A 19,323-nucleotide genomic window follows, 5' to 3' on the forward strand; every position below is an offset into this window, starting at 1 on the left:
ACGTTATCGTCCGTACGAACCTTTGTGACTGTAGCATTAGCTTTCTAGTCTAGATCTAGAGTTATTTGATAGATTTTACCAATAAAATAGTCTACACTGTACACATTACAAATCAGAAGGAGCTTCTCTTCAAATGCTTTTTAATCTCAGAAAAAAGGAGATGATGAAATCGAATGTACACCACACTTTTTGCATGAAACATTTCATGTTTTTAGGAAAAATACTCAAAAAAAACGATAGGAAAATTGACAAGAAACAGGTAAGAAACATTATAACTTTAAATCATGTCATCGTGATCATTTGAACAATGGATGAAGATTCAGTCAATTATGGTAAGTTTTAGAAAGGTATCTCGACGCCAGAGTTATTAGACCGTGGGCCGAGCGCGATTTTCCTTCCAGTTCGTTGCATAGATTCCGGTACAAGATTTAGATAATGTTAATAAAAAGATAAAAATACACAAAATCCCAAATCAGCTTATTCCTGCGAATGAGTCCTTGTCGTTCGTATAAAACATAAGTTTCATTGACAAGTTATTTAAGAGAAATGTGCATGAACGAGACCGCCAACTCTCCGTTCGTACACGTGTATTAACTCACCGTGCGACGAGAGTGAAACAGCACATTCTCAGTCTCCGTCGTACGAAGAAATTATGTAATCCATTCGAATATTTCACAAAGCCAATCACATTTGCTTACAGAATGTAAATAATATGATTTTGCAAATATTAACTGCGAAAACTAATGAAAACCTCGTCAGGGTGAAAATATTTCGAAAATGAGGGGTCATAGCTACCATGAAACAGACGAGAAATAGCGCGTTGCCAATTTGATATTATTGTAAGGATCGTATGCAATTCTCTTGAATGTACACTGATCTGTGTAGAGATCAGTGGCTCCATACTGACAAGACTCGAGTAAGTTTTGTGTAATTAAAACTTTTGATGAAAAAATTTCTTGTATTAGCGATGCAATGGTAGTTTAAAAATAGGCCTACAGAATTAGAGTTCCTAAATATTCATTGTAATTATAAAAAACAGATATAGTCTATGTCTTTTTATAAAATTATACATCATCATTCTGTACACTTCACATATAATACCTCAGCATGTAGATCTATTTGTTATCAATTTTTAAGCCAGTGAATGCAGCGTAATTTTGAATAAACATTGTCATGAAACTTATGTTTTATACGAACGACAAGGATTCATTCGCAGGAATAAGCTGATTTGGGACCAAAAACTATGTACCACAAAGTCAGTCCAAAAAAAGAAAACTAAGCCCTAAAATCGCGCTCGGCCCACGGTCTATATGGGTCAAAGTATGGATAAGATCCGCCGATTTCTCCCCTGCATGCATCTTCATGCATCCATCTTGACAGACACAGAGTCAGACTCGCCAAATCATCACTAGTCTACATCAGCTCAGTTCAGCTGTCAACTTACAATGCCAATGTCCACACATACACCGCAGTCACTCACTCACACTCACTCAGCTCAGTCTTCGTGTCACTCTACCGAATATTTATTATTTTATTCACTTACTTCGACAAGTGCTTGATGATTTGATTCTTGATAATCGACGTCATGGTTCTCTGTATACTCTACAACTAAAAAAGAAATGAAAAACTACAAGGCTTCTTGCTATGATGGCCCAGTTTCCAATGACATTCTCTCCATTTTCGGTCCACGAATTATGACAACTTCTACTTGTACTTACTTGTCTACTTGTTATCGTTAATGATCGATATAACGGATTCAATATTGGAGGATAGACGTTTTACCAGGTACTTATCAAAAACATCTTATGGTTTTTATCACAAAGTTTATCTGACGATAAATAAGAATATTTTTGATAATAAATTATGCAATAAGAATATAATTTTATAATGCGAATTTATTTAAAAACTTAAGAATATGTGTTTTATATAATAATTATTACGATTTATCACAGAAAGAAAGACCACTATGAGAAAAAAGTTGGCATGAATCCGAAAATAGATGGCGCTTACTCAGCAAATGTGTATGATCGAATCTCTTTGCAAATGTCAAAATTGGTTAATGGATAAAAAGTTTGCCGACCTATAACAGTTCCGCTTCAACCCCCCCCCCCCCCCCCCCCCCCCCCCTCCCCATCCACTAATGGCCATCGTAAAGGCACACGAGACAGGGCCCCGGGTGTTTTGGGAAATATTGAAAATTGGCTGGATAGTGATTCTTCACAATTTTTATATATTTGGATGCCCCTGTGGATGTATTATAAGCACTATAAAAATTAGCCCCTAAATCACTTCTGCTTTCGAGAAAAATGGAATATATAAAATTTACCGGTGATCCCGGTAAATTTTGATAAATTTCAAATAGCGACTTAAGGCCATACAATGGTAGCTGCGACCATAAAAATTTCAGAATATATAGTTGTGATACATAATTTTCAGAAGGGAATATAGCCAATCGGTCTATTCTAGTCAAGAAACATTGTGTTATAGCTTAATTAACATCTTGATCTTAAGAGGGAGCTATAAATTTAGACTCGATTTCAACCGTGACACTGCAACGATCACTGAATATTGTAGGATCGCATATGCTTCCAATATGTTAATTTGAACCAAATTCATGACCCCATACCAAAACTTTGTATTACCTTTAATTTCAGGCAAAGCTGTTTCTGGATACTCTTTTTCAACTTATTATTATATTAGAAACCCAACATTGAAGCTATGTAGCCATAATTATTGATTAATGTCAATCATAAGAGAACTTACAGCCCCAAAAACGCTTACTATTGAAGAAGGCAAACACCGTGCAAGAACTATAGTTGACATCATGGGCAGTGACAGCAACCCCCTCCAGGAAAAAAATACCTATACCTCATCCCCCAACTATATAAGCCACATAATTTGAACATTATACTACTCCTCATTATATGTTCCAAGTACAAATAGGCCTAACACTTTCCATTTTCTACCAAATCTTGCTATATCGGCAATTGATATAGGCTAGTCATTGACTGCTCTACGTAGTATACTAATTGAATTGTGAATTATTACTTTAATGTGAAATTGAATGATAGCTATAGGGTTACATTGAACTAAAATTTCTGAGAGGTCGGGTGTTGACGTTTAGGCTCTGTAATTACTTTCTATTTATACATTGTAGATTACTTTTTAAATAAATTTGTTCCCTTTTTTTTAAATAGAGGTATATATACGATGCGCTTTAACAACGAAAAAACACATAATTCATTAAAAAAAATACCTCAATTACTTACGGGTCTCTCCTTCTTCTTCTTCTCTTCTTCTTCTCCTTCTCCTCCTCCTCGATCCTTCTTCTCAATCTATTTCTTCTTAACTTTCTCCTTCTTCTAATTCTTCTCCTCCTCCTCCTCCTCCTCCTCCTCCTCCTTCTTCTTCTTCTTCTTCGTCTTCTTCGTTCTTCTTCGTTCTTCTTCTTCTTCTTTTTCTTCTTCTCCTCTTCCTCCTTCATTCTTCTTCCGTCTTCTTCTCCTCCTCCTCATTATCTATAGTCAAAACTTGAAACAAGTTGGAAACAATTGAAATCATGGATCACGGAGACTTGTCGAAATCACAGCATATTCTTATATGGATTTTAATTTGTTCATTTTTTTAACGTCTTAGTTTTTTTTCGAATGGGGAGTGTGTCATCTTTTCACGTAGGCCTACATAGTATAATGCCAATGGGTAGATAGAATTCCAGGGGCGGGTGCCCTCGATAGGCCCACGTACGATCATAATAGCTATTAATTATCACTGTATAGAGATTCCGATGAAGTGGAATAATTAGCCAATTTAAATTTTGAATTATGTGTTCTTGTTTATTCTTTTTAGGGGGCGGGGGGGGGGGGTCATCTGTCTCTCTGACAGCCCTCGTAAACAACGTAGCCACGGGGGGGGGGGACACTCCCCCCCCCCCCCCAAATTTCCAAGATCGGTTGAACTTTTTTAGATCCCTTTTTTGACGCCGATCGAATACATGTATGTGCCCCCCCCCCCCCCCCCCCCCCCCCTCAAACATCAAACTCTAGCTACGTGCCTGCTCGTGAAAGTCGTGAGGGAACATACAAAAAAAAACATTTCGAGGGCGGGGCGCAACGCGACGCGACAGAGCATGCATATATTCGCGCTTGAAGAGTACGTGCGCGCGTAGTCGTGCGCTAGCGCTCTATTTGTTGATACATGAATGGTACATGGAGGCTACATAGCTAGTCGACTGACTATTTTTGCAAAGGTCTTTCTTAAAATAAAATGTAAGTAGATCTTACAGATTGGTGATAACTTGTTAGGTCTTGATATAGCAAAGATTTGATTAATGATGTCATACTTTGTAAGCATGTAGGAAATATACCTAATAATGAGTTGCACGTTACACACGCCGAGCTCGAGCTCCAGAAGCTAGGCTCATGCGGATCCGGGGAGCTCATGCTCGGGGTCCGCTGGCTGGGCTCAAGCCGGTAGCGCTAGCTGTGGCGTTGGGTGTTTGATCAGCGCGCGTGTAGGCAAGTATGTGCTCTCCCCAACGTAGACCTACCTGGCCTTGGTAGTGACCCTGGCGACATGCGAAACTTCTGCAATGAAAATTGATATTTATCTTTTAGGTTGGTTGTTGTTGTTTAAATAGTGAAAAAATAGGCCAGTACATACAGACGGCGATATGGCATAGGTCTAGATCTATGCCAACTTCATTTTTTAAATCACATTTTACATTCTCCAATTCTCTCACGCAATTCACGTACAACAAACCTTGCAAACTAACTGAGTAACTTTTGGTGTTTGCTTGATGAGTCTTCTTTAAGTTTAAGTTAAGTTTAAGTTTGATCTTTCTACTCAAGTCACCACGACCTCCAGTTTAAATTCCACTAGGAATCTTTTGGAGGAACCAAGTACTAATGAAGTAGACTCCAAGTCATGAGACGCAGGAATTTATGAAGGAAATTTGCTATTGAAGTGTTAATGATTTTGCGTATCTTGCACATGTTCCTATTCATCTAATGATAATGAGTTGACATGCGATTTCCAGGACAAAAACGTTCACCTCTGCAGAGATATCAATGGAGTTTGAGTCAATTATTTCTTGAGGGAGACTATTCCAGTCAGACACCACTCTGTTGCTGAAAAGCATTTCCTTATGTTTAGACGAGACCTTTCCTTGAAAATCTTTAGAGAGTGTCCTCGGGTGCGAGTATTGAGTGATAAGGTGAAGAAGTGACTTGGATCCAGCCTTAGTAAGCTACTTACTAAACTAGTGATTAAACTCATTAAAGGATTATTACTTTACTTGTACATGTAAAAGAGAACTGTTGTTGAGCTAGCGCCAGGAGCATCCCTGGACGGTGTGTGTCCTCTATAAGTTTACACTATTATTATTGTTATTAAAGCATTGACATCAGATTTTCTTTTACTGGTTTTTTTCTGATACAGTTACCTTCCTGTGCTGCCCCTAGCATTCCTGTGATTCCACCAGCCATGACAGGAATCATTAGGGAAACTCGACGGCTAGAAACCTGGACCTCGCTCAGCGAAGATGGTCTGGTGGGATGGGTGCCCTCGACCGAAGCCGCGGAAAGCATACGGGAATCGTATGAATTCGAGACCGGGATGAAATACGTCACGGAGTGGAAAACAGGACCGTGGAGAAGCACAGACGGCAATGACGACACTGACCTTGTCGCCGTAAAAAGAAGTCTAAAGGTTCTAAATCAAAAGCAAAAGTAGAAGAGAGCGGAGACGACCAAACAGAAAATCATATGGAAGGTCAAACAGAAGGTGAAACAGCAAATCCGGATCAAGTATTAGGTAAGGATGATACTGACCTTGTCATTTAAAAAAAAAAGTCTAATGGTTCTAAATCAAAAGCAAAAGAGGAGGACCAAGCGAAAGAAGAAGAGAGCTGAAAAAAGAAAGAAAAAAAAATCATTTGGAAGGTCAAACAGAAGGTCAAACAGCATATCCAGCTCAAGTGTTATGTAAGGATGATACGGACCTTATCACCGTTAAAAAAAAAAGTCAAAAGATTCTAAATCAAAAGCAAAAGAACAAGAGAGCAGAGATGACCAAACAGAAAATCATATGGAAGGTCAAACAGAAGGTGAAACAGCATATCCAGGTCAAGTCTTAGGTAAGGATGATATTGACCTTGTCATCGTAAAAAAAAGGTCTAAAGGTTTTAAATCAAAAGCAAAAGAGGAGGACCTAGCAAAAGAAGAAGAGAGCGATGAAAACCAAACAGAAAATCACATGGAAGGTCAAACAGCAGATACAGGTCAAGTATTAGGTAAGGATGATGCTGACCTTGTCATTGTTAAAAAAAAGGTCTAAAGGTTCTAAATCAAAAGCAAAAGAAGAAAAGCGCCAAGAATTAGGATTAGGTTAAGGGTTACAGTGGCCGTGCAGGTGAGGACTAGTGCGTAACTATTCTCGTTCCATGCTTTTTTTCTACTTCGGGCAGAATCTGGAGAATTACAGGTGATGAAGGGATGTTGTCTTTCTGTGATTGCATGAAACACATTGGTAATCAAAAAACAATAATTTTAAAGCAAAAACAGGACTTAAAAATAAAAGGAAATAGATGCAATCTATCAAGAAAAAAATAAAAACATTGTGTATGCAGTTTAATGATGTGAAAATATTGTGATTCTCCCCCAGTGGTGCCATACAGGGTGCGTTTCTCCGATACGATATGGAAAGACGCGATGATCCCTAACGATGGAGTGCCATTCTTCAGCGTGTCCAGGTTCATGTGTTCGTGCGTCTACGGCAAGGATAGACATTCCAGAGAGAAGCAAAGGAATCGAAGAGTGATGAGAGAGCAAAAGGTAAAGAATTTTTTTTTTTTGAATAATAATAATAATAATAATCTGGATTTATCCAGGTATTTATAAAGCGCCAATATCTAGTTGCCTAATCAAAGGCGCTGATGAGACTGAAAAACTACCAAAAATGTCTGTTCATGATTCTGTCTCTGAACAATTACCCCAGTCATCGGATTCATTCACGCACAATGTGCACCATCTCCACTCCCTGGGGAATATTCCTACCATATGGTCACTGTGAGGGCATAGGCAATTACTAACACAAATGTTTATGTGTCCACTTGTCCAGGCTTTTCACTTACTTAGACTTAGTTCCTCCTATTCCTTTTGGAACATTTGGCAGTGACAAAAGTTTTCCATCCTCTGCGGTCTGCTGCCAAGGATTTAGCATCTTCCCGGCTCAGGTCCACTGCACCTAGATTCTTCAGAACCTTCCCCTTCCATGATGTTAATGGATGTCCATGTTTTCTTTTTTCCACCTCCTGGCTTCAAGTCTTGGGAGATCCTTGGGGGTCTCGTTGATGACATTCTAATAACATATCCAAAGCTTTTAACTCAAACAGCTTACTGTAAAAGAGACCATTAGCCAAGATCAAAAAGAGACCTTTAGGTCAAGGTCATAAAGAAATGCAAATTACTACAAAATTCTATCAGACAATCAGATGTCTGTCCAAAAAATCACTTTAATGTTGTTTTGTTATACTGCAAAGCTTATATTCCTCTCTTCTAAAATTTTCTTTGTAAAGACATACAAAATACAAAGTATTCCTTATTTTGTCTCAAAAGATTTCTGTGAACTCTAGAAGGACCATGAATTAAACTTGCGTTGTACGTAGCTTATTTTAATTACCAAGTCAGCCAAATTTTTGAGCCAAGATATATATTCTTAGTGAAATGTTGTCCAAAGCCAAATAAGTAATTTAGGACTTGGCTTGATTTGTATTCTTTGTCTTGTTTTTGTAGAGGTTTCTAGAGGAAGGAACCCCACTGCCGAAGAGGAGGAACAGAGTTGGTACGAGAAAGGTTTGCTGCCCTGCCATGCTCGCAATGAAGAAAGTTGTGCGCCTCCCGGACTTCAAGGTAAGAACATTTATTCATTTATTTATTTGAAAAGATGATTGGTGCTACAAAATCGGAGAATAGCGTTGAAAAGAGCCATACTAAAGCTTTTCGACTTGCACTCATCAGAGTAAAACGCAAGAATGAACAGAAAGCCCAAATCGATCAATTTAAACGGAAACTAAAAGGAACAAGGCAGGAATGTAACGAGCGCTGATTTGCTGTCTAAGGTAACGGTAAATTAGGCTTAATGCCAGTCTGCCATACCGGGATAATCACTAAAATCTTTAGTATGTCTCTTTTCAACGCTATTCTCTGATTTATTTATCTCTGATATGTATGCAGGGTGGCACATATCACCAACTTGGTGGTCTTCCATGAGGCCCTGTTTGGTAAGAATAAAACAAATAACAGCAGCAAAAACAAAATAGATAAATACACAAGCATATAAAGTGGTTGATTACAAATTAATTGGTATCCTCATGAAATGAAAGATCATCCACAAATTATCCTTGATCATTTACAAGAAATATGTAAACGAATTATGGTCACATGTGGGGAAAATTACAGAATACCCCCCCCCCCCCCAACACAACTAACACTAATCCTAATCAAGAACTCTATCCAACAAGTAACACTGTATGGTGTAACTCTAATCCTAATCCATTAGCTCTAGCGGTGACCCTAATGCCTCAGTCACACCTTTGAGTATTTGGCTTGCGTATTGCTGCGTATTTATGGCAAGCAGTTTTAACATTTATTCCTATTTCTTGATATCAAGAAATGATTTTCTGTTGTAAAGCAATGGTAGTTCTTGATATCATCTTTTTGACACCCTTTACTTTTATTCATCTGGTCTAGGCGGATGCACTCACACCGAAAAAGTGCCGAGAAGTCAGGGAGCTTGTCAGAACCAAGCTGCTAGAGGGGGAGGACGTGAGGAAAGAGATCCGTGTTTATATCAAGCTTCCAAAGGATGACGAACATGCAAAGCATGAGCTAGTCGAGGTTAGTATCTTCATGTAGATTATGTCATGTCGCAACCAGAATGTTGTTGTCTTGAAACATATTATTTTAGTTTGTCTGGGAGTACAATTGAAGAAAATTGAAGATTTGATGAAGGATTTCTTCTTTTTGTGTTTCCTTTGTGGAAGAACGTCAATTACAAATGACATATGTAAAGGATTGCACATGATATGTTCTAAACTTTGTTGAGAAATAGTTTCCCACTTACCAAATGTTTTCCAGAATTATGTATTTCTCTCATCAATTTACAAACAGTGCACAAAGTAGAAAATTTAATATGATAATAGCACATGTCAAATATGAGAATATTAACAAAAACTAATTTTATGAAAAGACAAGGGATGTAAGTGAGTGAGCCGGAGGATCAAAATTTAAGTTCTGTAAAGGGATTGGGTATCTTTGCCTCAGATTCTAAACAAAATCCTGGATTTAGCTCAAGCTGCAATCATAATTATGAACCTTTAGGTCATTCAGGAATCCCACGACTTTTACAAGCCGATCGCCTGTCTGATTATCAAGATATTTATGATTGGACAATCGAAATTTTAAAAACTGTTTTCCCAACAATTTTTTTAACACTATAGTCTATTGGGTAAAATGAGTGTGGTAAAACTGGTCACTCAAAGACTTTTACTTTTTTGAGGAATTACATGATCATTTTGAAGCACAATTTTGTTAGGGCTTCAATATTACACCACATCACAGACACTGATAACACGTAGGGCCATGCATCTTGGATTTGTAAAACTGGAAACATCATTAAATGATGCCTTCAAAAGATTCAACCCCATCGTCGCAAGAATTGCACTTGTATTTCTTATACCCCATTCACAATGGCCTCAAACACCGCGACAGCAGCGGGACTGTCCCGCTGCTGTCGCGGTGTTGTCTTCAGTGTGAAGGCTCGGACCCGTTATAAACTATCGCGGGATAACACCGCCTCGCGATAACGCCGCGACAAACTATCGCTAGGTTCGCCTAGCTACAGCAGCGGGACAGTCCCGCTGCTGTCGCGGTGTTTACTCAGTGTGAAGGCTCTCCGCTATAACACCGCGACAAACACGTGTGATTTGTTTACTTACCTATCACTGACCTCTTTTCTCCAGCAATGGGGAACATAAAGTGAAATAGAAATAAAGTAACCAGTGGATTCAAATTGATTTTATTATTATGTAGATATTATAATTATCCAAATAAAAATATTTCACACTTCAAAAAATTAAAATATTCTGACTGGAAGCAATAAAAATGCTAGTTTTTTAAAAAGTAATATGATCGAGGATACAAAAAGCTAGCTACATGAGGAAGAGTGTGTAAAGTACAGCTAGCGCGCGCAATTTCAAGCAATCGAAAACCCCGCGCTGAAGTATTTCCGGTCATATCGGGGTCACTCGCGGGTCATGAGCCATGCATACACGTGTTTGTTACGGAGGTAATAAAAATCACCCGCTGCAGCGTGAATGGGTACATGATATTTATCCCGCTGCTGCAGCGGGATAACTTTTCTACTGTGAATGCATTTGTAGCGGTGTTATGGCGGTGTTGCCGCTCCGCTACAACGCCGCTACAAATTTCAAAACCACTGTGAATGGGGTATTACAAGGTGTTGTGAAGTATGATTTTCTTGATTTTTTTTGGACTTGCTGAGTTTACATTTACATTTGAAATTTAATCTGTATTCTTTCTGGTATATCATGTTTACTATTCACCATGTAATGATGTTTTCATGTATATGTATGTCTTTATATGTAATTTTATGTTATGCAGGCCCCCCAAGTATCTTAACCACTGGTGGGGCTACCTGTTGAAATAAAAACAAAATAAATAAATAAATAAAAAAAGTGTGATGTTCGATTTGATTTCAATCTGGCTAGGAACCGAAGAAGAAACGGAAGAAGATGTTCAGGTACAACCAGAACTGCCCCAAGGCCACTCTGGAGGACATTGAAAAGGCTTACAAGGTTGTTCAGGAGAGCAAGCTCTGCGTCCGAACTCCCATGATGCATCACGCTCAAGACTGTCTGGGGCTGGACGTCGGGTGCGATCTGAGTCTCAAGCTTGAGAACATGCAGAAAACAGGTGGGTTGCTGTCCCTAATATGTGACACATGCTGTAATGAACGACTGTAATGAACGAATGAAAACATGCATCATTTGTTTTGTACAATGATTCTCCTACATGTAGATCCTAGATGTAACTGAGAGAAACAGGGTTTTGAACTGTAGAGCAAATGGGCTGATTTTTCTTTGGAGCAGAATAATTATGAACCGAAAGGTTGATTTGGAAAGCAATTTCAAGCAATTTTTTGAAGAATTATCTATCAAATTTAAAGCGGCATCAGTTTGAACTGAAATCTTACACTCAACTTGATAGAGCATTATTTCATTCCAATAAAATTAGAGGATCAATTTTACTCCCTGAAAGTGTTAGTGGATGATTCTGTACAACGTATCTTGTAGACCCATGCAACACAATGTCCTTACCCCACGTATTTCATCTAAAAATGAAGAATCTCTTGATGTTACCATGAAGAAGGGTACCTCCTGAGCCCTGTTTCAATTCATACAACTTTTTATCAATAACAAGTTGCAATAACTGTTATAAGCTACCGAAATCATTGCATTTCATTGGCTGAGAGCAAAATTGTTATAGAAATGTGACATTTGACATTGATAATAGGTTTTATGAAACGGGGGCCCAGGTATCACTACCATTTTAATAGTCATGGTCATATCAAGAGAATTATGGATGCAGTTGATGTGGATAAATGTCATATATATGTATGATTTTGAAATGTATATATGTGTATAGTTATATGTTTTATACCATCAACTAATAAGGAGCCTTCTACAGAAACTCAGTTTCTTTTGGTAATCCCCATGCATTAGTTGATGGCTTTTTTCTGTCATTGTATTTATTAATGTACTTTGTTTCTTGTATTCTTTGTTATTGTTATACTCCTTTATGTTCCTGGAAATGAAGTAAAATGAAAATGTAAATGAAAGAGACACATTGAACATTATCATCCTGATGTACACTGTATTGTGAGTTTCAGCACTAAAAAAAGTAAATCTATTGATTATTGAATGTTTATTACCAGGTTCATTCAAGGTGAGAGGACTAGCCAATCAGCTGGCTCACATTCCTCAGTACATGGCCAAAAGACAACTGGAACTAGTAACCATGTCAGCAGGGAATTATGGGAAGGCGTTCTCGTTTGCCCTTCAGGAGCTTGGTTATAAAGCAAGGGTGCTCATGCCTGATACAGCCCCGCAGAACAGGGAGGATACTATGAAGGTAGGTGCATGGAGTAACAGATTTACAAAGATCCTAAGTCAAATTTAACTCTTAGTTGGACTTGAACATTATGGAGAACCATTTGTAGCCTTAAAATGAAATATATTCAAAAGCAAAAATTCAAGTATTTTAGACTTTTTATAAGTTCCACATCAAGAACATGAATCTCCTTGATAATAGAAAATATGAATGATTTGAATCAACATTTTATGCCTTTTCAAATAACTTTTACAAAGTATTTTCAAAGACGCTAATGGCTTTCCATAAGTCCAACTTAGAGTTAAGTTCGACTTAGGATCTTTGTGAAACACCCCCTGGACTATTAACCATTTCAGGACAGGGATTTTATTAGGGCAATGTTTAAGCGATGCAACATTGAATTTGTGCAAGTTTGAGATTTTCACCATGCAGATCCGTGCAATGCCCTTTAAAGCCCACAAAATAGAAATACATTGTGAGCAATTCGACACTGAATTTTTGTAAATTGCATGAAAGTTTCTTGCTGGCATTTGTAGAGATGCCAACTGTTCCTTTTTTGCTGTATTTGTTTCGTTTTTTTTTCAAACGTTTTACTAATTTGCCCTGCACTATGTATCACATACGTGCCCAGGCCTAGCCCTGTACTGTTTGCACACCAAATGGCCATGCATTGTACGTTCAAAAGGAGATGTTTTTACTGCACAATGCAAGCTGTGTAATTCTGAATTCAACGTTTTACGTGGAGGTGCGAACGATATGCAAGCACACTTGCAACAGAAAAAGCATGACAGCTTGGCTTCAAGTGCTACAAGTTGTCAGGATCTTGGAAAATTGTTCAAAAAGACTGATTATTCAACAATCAGAGCATAAACACATAGCGATATGTAAAGGTGAGAGATGTTTTGTCAAAAAATACTGTTTTTTTTTCCTTCTAAGAATACTTGTTGTTGATGAAGGTTGACATCTCTGCATTTGTGCACAATATGCAAAAGTTTTGTAAAGAGCTTATTTTGCAGTTATTCTTCCTTCTTCTCCAGAGTTATGGAGCTGAAGTCGAAAGGCTACCCAGCGTTGAGCTGCAGCCCACTGTTGACCGCTATGTATCTGAAGAGGGCATGCACTATCTACATCCCTTCGATGATATACATTTGATATGCGGTCACGGAAGGTAATTATTAATTCTTAAAATATTGTTAAAGGGAATTATTATTTATTTTAATTTTATCTTAAAAATATTATCCATCGAGCAGTTTTAAAGTGTACCAAGCACTGTATTTTGTGTTTTGTTTTGTAAGGGTCAATAGGGTCAATGTAGCTGTATTATATAAAAATGATGAGCTTCAATGTACTTTTAGAAATAGGTAAGAGTAATGTATTTTTAAATACACTCCCGATGAACAAGACAAACACAAATATTATAAGTAACCTGAAGGAAGGTACAGTCAAACCTGCTTTAACGACCACATGTCTACAAAGACCACATTTTTTGTTTCCCTTGATTAAAGTTTTTCATTGAAACATTTACTAAAGGAACCTGTACCTAAAGATCACCTGCCTATAATGGCCACTTTTCTTGTCTCCGTCGGGTGTTCTTTATAGACAGGTTTCACTATATATTTGAAATGCAGTCATGTTCATTTCGTTTCCTGATACCTTATTCTTGCTTTCAGCACAGGTTTAGAGATTCTTGAAGAAGTGCCTGACCCCGATGTCATCCTTGTATGCTGTGGGGGAGGAGGTTTGCTGGCTGGAATATCCGCTGCTGTGAAACTCTCAGGCAAATCTCATACAAGGATCTACGGGGTGGAACCGGAGCAAGGTAAGACCGTCTGAGTTTGCACAATTCTAAGGTTGTGCGTAGGCTTTGGCAACAGATGATAGTATCTTGTTATTTTATCAAATAAAATCAAATGAAACATTTTCAAATTCTCACCCTTAAATTAAAAGCTAAGCCTCAATAAATTAAATTGAATTTACTTTTTGATTAATAGTATAATTTACATAGTTTTGTAATTCTGTCCAAAAGCTTTCCCTGAAATCAAATTAACTAGGAGAAAAGTCTTTTAAGCTTAATTACCTAAACTATAACATTGACATTGACCTTAATTATTTTAATGATTCTTTTCCTTTTTTTTCAGCCTGTCTTATGTATATGAGCAAGCAGTTGGGCAAGGTCGTTCAAAATCCTTCAGTTCATTCTATCGCCTCTGGATTAGCTCCTCCTTATGCAGGTAAGTTTGACCCCTCGATTGAACCTCTAGATTTGCATTTGAAGGTCAAAGGTCATGGGTAAAAAAAAAGACAGTTAACTGCACAGTTCGAAGTCACACAAGTTGAATTTTTCCCAAGTCAGTTTTTTTGACCAAACTATGCAAAACGTGCTATTTACACTTGCTAGGTCGAATTTCGCGTAAGTCTAACTAATTTTTTGCAGTCGCAACAAATTGGACTTCTTCAGAGTTAACTGTAGTAGTATTGGCAGCTGGGTATTGCTTGGTTTTAATATGCGCATGAGTTATTCACATGTACATGTAGGAAACAGGTATTTTGTACCAGTTTGGTATAAAGACTTAAAACAGAAGTTTGCTGCTACATGAAATTTAGGGAACAACACACTGCACACCTCAACGAATGAGAGCACATGTTATGTACATGGGCTGGATTACTTCCTGAATTTCCTTTCTTTTCTGTGTCCTTTTTTAGCTACCATACATTTTCTTCCAAAATTTTTTGGCAAATGTCATTCCTTTTTATTAGTCTTTGAATATTCAGTGTGACTTCATTTGATTCGTTTACAGACTATATAGGAGAATTCTCTGTTAACATCAAGATGCCCAGTTGTTTTGGATATCATTCCATTTTTCCAGTTAGAGAAAAGCCGGGGAATTTTAACAAATAGCATCTGGAATTTGATTATTTTGAATATAACATTATAGTCTTTTATATTGTGTCTTGCGTCTCGTACAAATCTAACAAATTTCATGTTGCAAAAGTTTATAGATGTATGTATTGTATTGTATTGTATTGTAATTATTAAACTTCATTGATGTACATCAGTATTCTGTTTATAAACATACGAATCAATTTATAATGCAAGGTAACAAATCAATATTATGTTTGTAAACATATATATTATATAAATCAATTTACAATGCAGTGTATATAGCAAATTTGAATAAAAATTATATACAGCAGAAACACTTGTTTTTCTGCTTGTAATAACATGACATGTAATGCATGAAGTAAATAATATAATGTACCATAATACACCCGAAGATTTAGATATATAGAACATAGCAATTTTTAAATAAATTATAACTCATGCTATACAAAATAGGTAATGACGTACATGGAATGCCTAAATAAATGACGTTATAGTACTTATACATTCATATATGCAACCTACTGTAAAATAAAACCAACATAAGATTGTAAATTATTACTTTGTCATTATATAGTATCTTAAAGTTACCCCTCACTGCAATTATGTTTTTGGTGAATGAAGAGAAAATGTCTATGTACAATACCTTCAAATCAAATGCTTCTTTCTTTCACAATCATCAGGTAACAATGCCTATCGACACGTCGCCAAGTATGTAGATGACATCCTGTTATTAAGCGAGGCGGAGATCATAGCCTCTGTCTCCCGTCTTTACCATGCTGGCCTGGTGGTGGAGCCAGCGGGGGCTGCAGCCTTTGGGGCGCTTCTCTTCGATAAAGTGCCCGACGTCAAGGGCAAGAAGGTGGTTGTGGTGATCACCGGGGGCAACGTCTCTCCTCAAGAACTTTGCAACATTGTGCAGACAACGCCATTACAGGATCCATCGGATGACGAGGTTGCAAGAAACAATTTGGACCAGCAGAAGAGTGTCTCAGTTAACAATGAAGTGCAATATTATGAAGAGAACGTCGTTACAGGATCTGTCCAACATTGTGAAGACAACGTCGCTACAGTGTCTATACAATGACGGGGGTTTGAAGAAACAATTTGGACCAGCAAAGACAGAATGTCTGAGTACCAATGAACTGCAACATTGTGAAGACAACGTCGCTACAGTGTCTATACATTGACGGGGTTTGAAGAAACAATTTGGACCAGCAAAGACAGAATGTCTCAGTACCAATGAACTACAACATTGTGAAGACTACGTCTTTACAGGATCCGTGCAACGACGAGGGTTGTAAGGAACAGGTTGGACCAGCAAAGACAGAATGTCTCAGTGCCAATGAAATTCAACATTTACCATTTTTGATTTAGTTCATTATTTAAGGAAAAAATATTATCTAAAAGATCATAATTGAGAGACCAATGGTGAAAGAAACAAATGGCATGAACAGCCTGCCATAGTTAAGTCTGACTTAAAGTCGATCTTAGTCTTTGTGAAACACCTCCCTGGTGAACTGTGCAACATTGTTAATACTGAAGTGTGGCAGGATCTCACAACGATACAGATTTTAGTTCTTGATGCAATGTGTGATAGCGTTCAAACAACATTATAACAGAATCTGTACATTATTCAAAGAAGATTTTCAATAAACTATGACAGCATTTTTCAGTGCCTTATATTAGGTAAACCATGATCTTGGTCATCTGCACCTCTATTTTTCTTTATTTTCAGCACAGAATGCAATTTTCTAAATGAAATTAAGGTAAATGTAAATAATTTATATTGATAAGAAGACAAATATATCATCTTGTAAAGCTGCCCAGACAACTTCAAAAGCCCATATAATGACATATAAATATAAATATAACCCTATTTTTTGCTTTATATAGACATTCACAGACTCTCTTCTCAATGCAGTAACTTGTCCTTATGTGTAATGGGTGGTCCACGACAAGTCAGGAATAACTGATTTGTGTATAAGAATGCTTTTATATTTTACTGAGATATGTATGAACAAGTATGTACAAATGTTATAATTTTTATTACAATAAAATAAATTTTATTTGTGCTTCATAGTGTATGTTGTGATTTACTGGTAGTGTTTTGTCAAAATTAGGAATGGGAAAACATATCTTTCTTTTTCTTTTACAATAATGCCAAAATGATCAATAAATTTTCAACTTATATACTCGAAAGGTTTTATAACAGTATTATGTAATATTCAAAAAGCAAGAAAAACAAAGATTTATCATATTATGGGGTATTAATACCCTTTGCCACTCCCCCTCTTCCTAAATTTTGGTTTTGTATTCTCCAAAGGACCCTTCAGAGAATACAAAAGAGGAGAGATTTTTTCTTAATTTCTAAACAGTTCTACTCCGCTCCAAAAAAAAGCAAGAGAGAGAGAGAGAGAGATTAGAGAGGAGGGAGTGGGGGAGGGGGGAACCTGACAGAAATTTTGCACACTCCATCTTATCATCCATTTTGCAGAAAATTGATAGTTTTTAGAAAAAAAGTATGTAACTTGGATATCAAAACTGAAGTGAACTGAAAACCAAGGGTGTATATAGCCAATATGTTAGCTCTTTTGGTATTCATACCTTTTTCTCTTTTTAATTTTCTCCTCCTATTTTCTAACAAAACACTTTATTCCAATGCACTATATACTACCCTATCAATTTTTTTTAAAGAAAGAAAACAGATGAAACTCGACCTCTGAACTCGAAGCGGACAACATATATCGCAGAAGTCACAATTATGTATTTTTTTTCTCATTGAAAAGTGATATTTATTTACAAATCTGTAATGTGACGATCATAATTTCACATAGAACACTTCTTTAAAACAAAAAGAATCAATGAAAATAAGCAAAGTGTAAAATATAATGAAAACAGAAAGAGTAATAATAGTACCCCGAAAAGTTGACAATTCATCAAATACCCTCTTTTTTTAAACAACAAACAAGTAATGCAACATCGATTTTAACTCATTTTTTTTTCTCACTTGAAATAAACCCTGATCGAAGTAAGCATATGCATAACAGAATACGGTCAAGCGAAACAAAAAAATGGCCACTGTAGACAGGTGGTCTTTCTGTACAGGTTCTTCAACACACATTTCCTGTAGAGGGAGGCATTATAGGTGACCACTATAGACGGGGGGGGGGGGGGGGGGGGGGGGGGGCTTTACAGAGAGGTGGCCACTAAGTCATGTGTGAATGTACAAATTGATTTTTTAAGTGAATTACACAGAGAATAATATTTTGTGCTTTATGCAAAGACCAATAGAACGTGTACCCTTTACATTGGCTATAGGCATACATTGAAATTACACTTTTACAGAAAAGTCTGAAAGAGGAAAATCAACACTGATTTTTTACCATAACTAAATTAGAGTTTGTTTTTTTTCTTCACTATATGATCCATTTTGTTGATGCAAAGACAAATACAGCTAGTAACCCCTCCAAAATGACATTTTTTGTGTGGTGATGATTTAAAAAGAAGATCAAGATTGCCTCATCACAATTACTAAAAGTGAAGGTTTTTTTTGTGGATATCATATCAAACAGAATTGTTACAGGTACATGCAAAGCAACATAGTTCCAATTATGACTGCAATGTTGCTTGGTCTATTCAAACTTAACATCAATCTTTAAGAACAATTTACATGCCGAGGTTGGCTGAGACATAGTACCTGTGAATCTTCCAAGCTACATTCAACTTGTCCCCTGGCCGTGCATATTCATAAGGACTATTCAAATTATCCCCTGGCCGTGCATATTCATAAGGACTATTTAAATTATCCCCTGCCGTGCATATTCATAAGGACTATTCAAATTATCCCCTGCCGTGCATATTCATGAGGACTATTCAAATTATCCCCTGCCGTACATATTCATAAGGACTATTCAAATTATCCCCTGCCATGCATATTCATAAGGACTATTCAAATTATCCCCTGGCCGTGAATATTCATGAGGCAAGAAATCAATGCTTGATAAAGTAGAGCTCCTTGCGACGAAGATATAATACTGGAGTACAGAGATAATCAGACAGGCTTGTGAAAGTCATGGGATTTCTGACAGACCTAAATCTGTATTATTATGATTTCAGCATGAGCTAAATCCAGGATTTTGTTTCAGAATTTGAGGCAATGTTATAGAGTCACTTTAAAACTCCTTGTAAGAACATTTATTTAAACTGTTGACGAACCAGATTGTAAACTGTATGTTATAACATGACCCAACA

The 19,323-nt window shown here is 37.0% G+C and overlaps 3 protein-coding genes and 1 long non-coding RNA gene across 4 annotated transcripts in view; 3 read left to right on the top strand and 1 right to left on the bottom strand.

The window, feature by feature from the left end:
• LOC105439226 (UHRF1-binding protein 1-like) overlaps nt 1-1,721 on the bottom strand; it is a 52,044-nt gene extending 50,323 nt beyond the window's left edge. The window contains exon 1 of the mRNA XM_030989449.1: nt 1,544-1,721. Coding sequence (XP_030845309.1) covers nt 1,544-1,587 — 44 coding nt within the window. The 5' untranslated portion in view covers nt 1,588-1,721. The remainder of the gene's footprint in view (nt 1-1,543) is intronic.
• Nucleotides 1,722-4,166: 2,445 nt separating this feature from the next.
• On the top strand, nt 4,167-5,525 carry LOC115925490. The gene is made up of 2 exons (XR_004064750.1): nt 4,167-4,265; nt 5,437-5,525. It is a non-coding gene; the product is annotated as an uncharacterized LOC115925490 (long non-coding RNA).
• Nucleotides 5,526-5,695: 170 nt separating this feature from the next.
• LOC105442600 lies at nt 5,696-12,257 on the top strand. The gene is made up of 6 exons (XM_030988845.1): nt 5,696-5,811; nt 6,661-6,830; nt 7,791-7,907; nt 8,748-8,894; nt 10,787-10,991; nt 12,013-12,257. The coding sequence occupies exons 1-6, from the start codon at nt 5,763-5,765 to the stop codon at nt 12,255-12,257; spliced, it is 933 nt and encodes a 310-aa protein (XP_030844705.1). The 5' UTR covers nt 5,696-5,762.
• Nucleotides 12,258-13,229: 972 nt separating this feature from the next.
• On the top strand, nt 13,230-16,319 carry LOC593088 (L-threonine ammonia-lyase). Its single transcript, XM_011674863.2, has 4 exons — nt 13,230-13,356; nt 13,859-14,007; nt 14,327-14,419; nt 15,753-16,319. The coding sequence occupies exons 1-4, from the start codon at nt 13,304-13,306 to the stop codon at nt 16,154-16,156; spliced, it is 699 nt and encodes a 232-aa protein (XP_011673165.1). The 5' UTR covers nt 13,230-13,303; the 3' UTR covers nt 16,157-16,319.
• The last annotated feature ends 3,004 nt before the right edge of the window (nt 16,320-19,323 follow it).

This window comes from Strongylocentrotus purpuratus, unplaced genomic scaffold, assembly GCF_000002235.5.
Source record: "Strongylocentrotus purpuratus isolate Spur 01 unplaced genomic scaffold, Spur_5.0 spur5_scaffold_18, whole genome shotgun sequence".
Lineage (NCBI taxonomy): Eukaryota > Metazoa > Echinodermata > Echinoidea > Camarodonta > Strongylocentrotidae > Strongylocentrotus > Strongylocentrotus purpuratus.